The 8907-nt window shown below is 37.8% G+C and overlaps 1 protein-coding gene across 6 annotated transcripts in view; it reads right to left on the bottom strand.

Moving 5' to 3' along the window:
• Window positions 1-224: 224 nt before the first annotated feature.
• mmp13b (matrix metallopeptidase 13b) overlaps window positions 225-8907 on the bottom strand; it is a 12744-nt gene continuing 4061 nt past the window's right edge. For 3 of the 6 annotated variants that reach the window (XM_020600400.1, XM_020600401.1, XM_020600403.1), the window contains 11 exons: window positions 4372-4418; window positions 4104-4214; window positions 3715-3842; window positions 3472-3620; window positions 3215-3340; window positions 2490-2645; window positions 2196-2316; window positions 1840-1973; window positions 1601-1760; window positions 1336-1439; window positions 225-1228 (listed from right to left, as the gene is read on the bottom strand). In XM_020600400.1, the coding sequence (XP_020456056.1) occupies window positions 1128-1228; window positions 1336-1439; window positions 1601-1760; window positions 1840-1973; window positions 2196-2316; window positions 2490-2645; window positions 3215-3340; window positions 3472-3620; window positions 3715-3842; window positions 4104-4214; window positions 4372-4418 (1337 nt within the window). In that variant the 3' untranslated portion in view covers window positions 225-1127. Of the gene's footprint in view, window positions 1229-1335; window positions 1440-1600; window positions 1761-1839; window positions 1974-2195; window positions 2317-2489; window positions 2646-3214; window positions 3341-3471; window positions 3621-3714; window positions 3843-4103; window positions 4215-4371; window positions 4508-8907 lie in introns of all 6 variants that reach the window. The other 3 variants (XM_020600404.1, XM_020600406.1, XM_020600405.1) reach the window with 1 other exon arrangement.

The raw sequence follows: 8907 nt of genomic DNA, 5'->3' as shown, positions 1-8907 counted from the left end.
ACAGCAATATTTTTGCACAAGACCTAAATGTGTCCTAACAGTTGACAGGAGCGCCCCCTTGTGAGAAAACTAGGTAAGTACATGACACAAAAGGTGCAGTAAAAACTCCTGAGAAAACACTTTTTAATATTTAGTTAGACAGTACAAAACGTTGTTGAACAGCACTTCATGCTTTTATTCAAGTGCAAATCACAAGCAAAACTGGTTAAATACAGTACGAGAGGCTGCGTAAGTGCAATAGTACCAGTGTGGTGATCTGTACATTCACTTACTTACTGAATTATCTATATATCCATTTCTCTATGACCTTTATTAAATTATTTTTGCAAAGATATGAACAAACCTTCCAAAAATACATGTAATAGAGGAGATTGTTGAATATTGATGCAGTGAATAGATAATAATACCTCAAAATCTCAGCCTGGTTCAATATTACACTGGTATATTACAGTATTACGTACTTTAAAAACCAGGCAGCAACTCTCTGAAAACTTGGTAGTTTGCATGATGGCTCCAAGAAACACTGCAAATGTTTGAAAGAGAATTTTGAATACTTTCCCAAACCTCCCAGTCCCTCTCCATTGTCTGAATTGCAAGAGACCAGCTGTAACATTATTTGGTACACAGACTTAATACACAAATAAATAACAGGTGACAAAATACTGTATAATGAGTTCAAATATGTGAGTAACAGTCTTTAAACAACTAAGCTCTTTGTTGAAATACTAATACATATTGTAATAAGGAGCTCAATACTGAGCTCACAGATGAGCCAAGCCAGCTGTTACTGGCAAGAAACTTAACTGGCTAAGGATCTTGCTGTCCATAGTAAAACATTTAGTACATATATTTTTAAAATAAATAATCTAAGGAAACATATTTAAGAGGAATTTTCCAGCGTTCTGTGTCTGACTAATTATTTGACCTACATGTGTCCTGCACAAGTAAAAATAAACTTTTTTCCATCACAGCTGATTTTTTGCACTGCAGCTTCCTATGGCTTATCTTAACATGTATATATGTTTGTGGATATTTTTTTCTTTATTGTCAAAATGTGTTGTGTGCCATGTAGCTAGTTATAGTTATACACATTTCCAAGCTACGGCTGACAGTTGCACACCAGCTCATCAGCAGTTGAGAATGGAGTTGGTCCTCAGGATGCGAATGACCTTCCTTGAAGTGTAGCTGTACTCATACTGCATGTTTTCATGGAAGAAATACAAGTATCCTGAAAGAGCAGATGGGATAGTTGTTATAAAATTCATTACAGAAGAAGTGCTGAGAAAAAAAAAAACCCTCATTCATTAAAATTTGTTTTTCCAGGCTCGACAGTACCATAGTGATAAGTAGCTGCGTCGACCTCATCATTCATTCCAGGAAAATCGCTCTCAATGGATCGTGGGTAGCCGCTATCCATGGTGCCTGTCATTTCATCATAGCTGTGGGTGACAAATAAAAGCAAATGATTAATGAAATACAAAATTACATTTCACATGACTCAGGTTTTGAGGTTCATGAAGAATATTGTACTGTGAAGATTTAAAGACTTTTAGTTTTCAAACTAACGTAGATATGTAAAATACATCTCCACATACTGTACCTCCAGTAATCCTCATCGATGAAGAGTAGGGTTTTGCTTGTGTCGCTGATGTAAACAGCTGCATCTATTTTCTTTATGGTCTTGGGAAGTCCAAGTTTGTGTATGTACTTGGGGTAACCATCCACAAGGTCATACCCATTCAAAGCCCACATTCGGATTCCTGACAAGAGAACACACTTTTGGTCTTACTGTATCTACTGTAATATCTATATCTACAAAATGATATATATAAAACCCACCACTGAATATAATGACTATATCCTTCTCTGGGTTCTCGTATGCTGCATCTACTTTGCTAGGGATGGAGGGCCATGTGGACTTGATCAATGTCTGCTCAGGCTCAGGCATCTGAGGATGGAGGCGCCAGTAGAAACTGCAACAAGCATGTTCACAAAATATAGCATGATACACTGGTCTACAGTTCAAATGTCAATAATGATATATAATGAATTTATAGAGTGTGTTGGGTGGCACTAGGACAGAGAGAACTAGCTCCAGTCTGTGCAAATCCACAGTGTCAAGTCAGCGTGTAGTCAGATAGACATTTAAAGCTTATTTATTAGCATAGTTGTATGAATCATGGGTTTTACTGAACCTGTCTTTGAAGATAATCGTCTCCCCTCTGAGCTCTGTAACTGCATCAAAACTCAACATGGGGTCGCATTTGTTTGGTGCAACAGGCTTTGGCTTTACTTTCTTGTGGTTTGGGTTTGGGCCTGTAATTGGACATGCAGCATTAATGCATGTTTCATAATAATATTTGCATAAAAAATAAGAAAAATCTTACGTTAAAAAGCACTGAATCAATCATCGAAACGTGATGCGTCAATTTCAGTTTTTTAGTTTATAACAAATTTTATATACAAACACAAATCATGTATCTTCCCACCATAGAGAGCCTGAATGCCTTCAATATCATCCTCAGACAGCGGGAATCCTGTAGTGTATGAGTAGACTGGGTACATCAGGGCTCCGGCGTCTGAGGAGTGGGACATACCAAGAGCATGGCCCAGCTCATGGGCAGCCACTATAAACAGGTTGTAAGCTGCAGAGAAAAGATGCTGAGTCAGAATACTGACTTCCTGTATATACTGACCTATGTTGAACTTTAGTGCATGAATCAAATCAAATCAAAATTTATTTATATAGCACTTTAAAAACAACTTGTTGACCAAAGTACTTCACATAAGCCAGAATAAAATAAAATAAAAAGCAAAAGACACAAACCATAAAACATTCTAAGAGGAGACGTGTCAGCTCCACTATGATCCAAAAGTCATGAAAACTAAATAAGTCTTAAGGTGTAACTTAAAGACAGGCAGAGCCGTTGCAGATCTAACATTAATAGGTAAACAGTTCCACAGTTCTGAGGCAAGTCATGAAAACTAAATAAGTCTTAAGGGGTAACTTAAAGACAGGCAGAACCGTTGCAGATCTAACATTAATAGATAAACTGTTCCACAGTTCTGAGGCCATTACAGCAAAAGCGTGATCACCCTTAGCACATCTAAGGACCCAAGGGATCTAACTGGCTTGTGCCACTGCAGGAGTTCATTGGGATAAGAAGGACCAGCCCATTAAGTGCCTTAGAAACAAATAATGCATAACTCTTACTTGAGGAATCTTTAGTCCAGTGTTCATCCTCATCAAAGTGAGTGTCTCCTCCGATGCCTTGGCCAGGTGGGTAGGCATGAGCCAGCAGTCCATTGGGCCCATCAAATGGGTTGTAGTCTCCATGCTCTGCACAATAAAGGAAAGACAAATTATATAAGCAGTGTTATAAAGTCGATTTTTCATAGTCAAACATTATGTATTGTGTATATTTTCAGCGCATATATACAGTATATCAGAATCTTAGAGCTTTATTCCACCTTTTGATCCGAAGCTGATCATAATGTCAGCATTGTCCTTGTACAGCTTCTTGAATTTCAGAGGGGTGACATCGGACCAAACGTTCAGCGCATTACGTATGGCTCTGTCTACATCAGACTTTTTCAAATCTGGTGTGTAATTCAATATCCTGAAACAAAATTGGTGAATAAATTACGCTGGTGTTCACTTTCTGAATAGTTCATCTTTTACAGTATATTCCCTGTAATCATTTGAATGCATACCTGAATGTGATCTGGTTATTTTGCCATTTGAGGTGCTGAGGGAAGTGATTGTATTCCCCAATATCAGGAACACCACATCTTGCCTGCTTCATCAGCTCCAGAGTGTTGTCATCCAGATTCCCAGTCACCTTTAGAGGCAGATGGAGTGGAATGGAAATATATTACATTCTCTAGGTGGATCTGTTTGTTCTGCACTGAGTTTCTAACAGCAATTAGGAACTGAACCACATGCAACTGAATTCAACCCAATTATCTGGCCCTCCATTTACACACAGTGAAGGTCATCAACACCAATAAAACCATCAATGCAGATCAAAATAAGCTACTGGGGAAAGATCTCCCCTAAAGCAAAGGTATTGGACAGTTTGATATTTTCCGCATGCAATCACCTTGAGCTTGAAGAATTTCTGCATCTCCTTGAGTTTGGTCTGAAAGGCACCTGATGACCTCTGTCTACCCTGGAGACCAGCTGGAAGGTCATAGAAGCGATGGAGGTATTTCTGTTTGAAAGAGAAAACTGAGCAAAATGAGAACACAGTGGCATGAAAACTATTCTGAATAGCTTCATTCTCTTTGGGTAGTCTGAAACATATAGTTTTCATTAATTGTCACAAAAATCCACTTGAAGGCAGCTTGTAAGATTTATTTGACACTCACCTCTGCTAAGTCCCAGTTGTCTTTGTCTGCAGACAGCAGCGGCAGAGCTAAGGAGTGAGAAGCCAACATCAGCAGCAGCAAAATGATCATTGTCGCTGTCTCGGTATTGTCCAAACCAGTCACTGGGTTCAAGAAGCTAAAGGAGAATATTTATAGTGTTTTTCAAATGGTCCTGGTGATTCATGTAAAAGCACCTAGCCACTTCCTCATTTGTCAGTCAAGAATGTGCTTATATGTACAACTACAGTGCTTGTGGTTTCTGTGCACTTCTTTGAACCCAGCAAAATGCTTTGATCAGACGTTCCCCATTTCCCACATTCATATGACTTCAGGTTTTTCCCATTAAATCCAATTAAAATCCTATAAGGATTATGCCCCCCACCCTTTTTTTCTTCAAAAGACAAACTGTAACAGTGCTGTCCTTTCTTTTATTCACAGATTTAGAAGAGTTGAACCATTTTTGGCAGAAAATACTTTTCTTGAACAAGGATGTCACATCATTAGTTATTATCTCTCCATTTGCTGTAGTTTAAACATAAATGCTCACTACAAAAAATGGAAACTTGTGGGAGTTATTTCATGCTGCTGCTGGTCTCATAATAGTCACTCTGTGTCTTGTTATTTTAGGTGTAGACGCTTTAGGATATGTGACTAATGAAAGAACCGATGAAAAATGTGAATTCAAAATCTACAGCATGTGATTCACATGTTATGATATTACATTTAATATGACTGTATTCAGCATTATATGAACACTCATGCTAACAGCTAATATGTTAGTTCAATGTGAACAAATGTCCTGCACTGGTAATAGTGTAATTTAAATCAGCTCTTCCTGATGTTTTACTATCTGCTGTGGTTGTGGGATCCAGAGTTACCAGGATTACACAATATAAATGACAAATTGAAAAATGATCCCAGTGTTGTCTGTTATGTTGAAGAGGAGGTTTTCTCACAGCATAGAAACAGACCCCACTCACCTACAACAAAACCAATGACACATTAACTTGTGGGTTAGTCACTTATTACAACAGAGACGCCATATAGAGAACTAGACAGAGCACAAAATACAAGATGAGAGTGATTTGATCATAAATATACTATTAAGGTGTTAATGTTTTTAGAAGAATTGTTCCAGGGATGTCAGTCTGTTGGCTCCTCCAACACTTTGGTCCAAAGTATCTCTGAAACTACTGGATTGCCTGATATTCATGGTGCCTACAGGATGAACCCTGCTAACTTTGCTGACCCCATGAATTTTCTTCTACTGCCACCAGCAGGCTGACATTTTTTAGCTTTTTAAAATGTCTCTTGGTAAATCTAGTCAAAAGTCAAAAGTGCTGCACATCAGTCAATAAAAATGACAAATTCAAAACAAGTGTCTAGCCAGGTTTAAAAGCCAAAGGATAAAAATAGCTTTTTTGGGGAAGTCTTAAACATTTCCAACACTGGTGCTGCTCGGATGTGTAATAGGAAGCTGCTCCATCTTTGGACCTATTACAGCAAAGGCATAATCTCCTCTAAGTCTGGACCCCAGAATAACCAGAAGCATTTGGTCAGAGGACCTGAGAGCCCTGCAAGGAGTGTGGAAATGTCAATGTTCAGAGAGGTACAATGAAGTAATAACTTTGAGGATCCCTTAGCATTTTATCTTTTTCCATCATCAGATCAAATTTTACATTTGCCCAATACTTTGGTTTATAACCAAATACTTGCAAAACATATTGTATTCCCACTGTGTTCAAACTGTACTGGTTGTGTGTGTGTGTGTGTGTGTGTGTGTGGTAATTAGCATAATGTTAGCCTGCATGGCTGTAGCTTTGTTACAGTGAGGAGGCTTATAGGCAGGACTGAAGGAGATGAAGATTGAACGTTAGCACCTGGACTTATAGATAAATGACAATCTCACACAGAAACTGAGATAAATATTCTATGTACTTACAACAATGAGAGTAGAAAAATACACTGAAAGAAAAACATGACTGGTTAGGTTCCTGTAAATCCCTGGAGACAAGGCAGGTAAAGACATGCTGCCTATTACTGTTTCTACAACATCAGCGTCTGAGTGAGACAACAAAGGTGTGTAAGTATTAACTCCTGCCACAACAAAGGAATTCCTTAATTTCTACATAGCAAAAAATGTCTGATCAGACTAATACACTTTGATATAGGAAAAATCAGATTGCTGACACAATGGCATTGTTGACTATCAATTCACATTTGGATACAAAGCACTCTTTTTTAAAGTTAAACATTCAAAGAATTATGTTCAGCTTAAACTGCTGCACTGACAGCACTGTCAGATATTTGACAAAATAATGTGTGTTGAGTCATTTTCAACATACTTTTTGCATGTCTTGTAATGATAATGTTTTGCAACTGTACATCTCATACTGCTGATCAAATCTCATACACTGCATTAAGAAGTTCAGATTATAAACAGTTGCTCTCACTTGTCATTAAAAGAGATCACTTTCTCATAAGAAATTAAATTATGCTAGCATTCGTATACAGTATGTTGTGTCCTGAGTTATAAGAGTGCTATACAAACTTCACTAAAAAACTCTGGTTAATCTGCATCCTATCAGTGATATCATGTGTAACGTACAACACACATGTGTGCTAACACCCCAGCATCTCGTGGAGGGCATGGTGGCTAACAGAGTGCTTCTGACTCATAACAGAGGAAGTTGGCAGTTGGGGGATTTTTGCTGTTATTTTAAAAATGGTCTCTAACACACAAACACAAACACATAAATATGGAAACATAGGGTAATGCTGTGACCTATTTGTTGTATTCAAAGTTCTGAAAAAACAAATCCCGTTGTAGGACCTTACATGGGCAGGTCTGAACCACATATGACATGCTGGTACAATGAATTGCACTTTTGTCTTAGAAATAGTTTTTTCTAAGTCTCAGAGTAACAGTCTTCTACAATAATGCTAACGGTAACACGAGGCTGTAATGCTTTGGACTTTGTTGACATATTTGCTGCTACCAGCTGTTGAACATCATCAGCATTGAGGTTGTTTGTGTAAACAATTCTTGCTAACCCATATTAAAAATATGCATTGTCATGTAAGCTGCATGTCTAGTTTTAGGGCAAATATGTTAGGTAACTGTAGAAAACAATGGCTCCGTCCCAAACCCATACCATGACTAACTCTGTAGAATGTTTCATGTATGAAACTTCTTAGCAACTAATAAACAACTATACCAATAACCATTTTATTCTGACAGAGAATTATACAGTATGTGTGACACTGGATGTCATCAAACCCTCAAACTTTGAAGGCTAATTCAATGACACAAAGAGAGATTTAAATTTTATTGTTTGGCTTTTATTTACCTTGGCTGCTGTTTTTTTTTGTTCAACAACATAATTCAAAACGCAATGAATGGATTTTGATATATTGTTTGTTTGTTAGTTTGTTTATAGGGAGGTAATGTATGTCCGAGGGAACAATTCATAAGATTTTGGTAGCAATTCCAGTTCATTATCCAAATTCCAAAATTTTTTTTAAGGATTCTTCACTACTGTTAGATATCAATTTAAATATCTACAGTATCCCCATAGACAACGCCTAGAATGATAGGTCAGAAATTGCATGGTAACAGCGCCATAAGATCTGCCACACTCCAAAGTCTAAGCTGGATCTAAGTAATATTTTGGAAGTGGTGATCTAAAATGTTCAAATTTATAGGGCTCATAGAAAACTTGCTACTATGAGACAACACATGATACTTGTGACTGAGCTACACCCTGAACAAAAACCACCATTACTAAAATATTGTTTTTATTGAATAATTGTCAAACTGGACAGGTGTCTCGCTCAGTGTCAGCTGGGATTGGCTCTAGCCCCGGATAATGGAAGGATGGGCATTTTATACCAGAAATGGCATCTTGACAGATCAGCACAATGATTGGCAACAACATCATCAACAACAACAAAGGTTATGCTGACATTACTCTGTTCATTTCAGCATATTACAGGATTACAGGGTAAAAACAACTTTCTTTATGTCTCAAAAGCTTCTGCCAAATCACTATAATGTAATATACATTAATGGCAATGGTCAGTGAGCCACAATATAAGTCAACTACAGCCTATAGCAACGGGAGGATTTAGATTACACAAATGTAAACTAAATCAGAACTGACAAACATTTAATTTATGCACATTAAAGCCTATAAACAAAAGTATTAAACTGCTGAAAAAGTGCAAATGCTGAGCAACCACTTAAATGCAAACTACAGTCACACTGCAATGTGAGGTGAGGCCCATCCAGCAGAATTTATGAATTACATGCACTGTATAGATACCACAGGATGGCAGTCAAGTCTCTAGCAGGAGTGTGTTTTGAAGTGAGAGCTAGAAAACTCATGCCCTGCTGCCACTGGTAAAAATCAACAGAGGTTAAATTCAAGCCTCTGGTAGAGGAGCCAAGCTTGAAGGAAGGAATACGACTGCCCGAAGTGGTGCGACGACTGCCCCGAAGTGGTGTGGGTGGGGAATCTTTTATATGTATATATA

This window comes from Monopterus albus, unplaced genomic scaffold (genome assembly GCF_001952655.1).
Source record: "Monopterus albus unplaced genomic scaffold, M_albus_1.0 scaffold46.1, whole genome shotgun sequence".
In the NCBI taxonomy this organism is placed as follows: Eukaryota; Metazoa; Chordata; class Actinopteri; order Synbranchiformes; family Synbranchidae; genus Monopterus; species Monopterus albus.
Note: the sequence above shows the minus strand (reverse complement) of the source record. Positions and strands in the feature narration are given on the sequence as shown.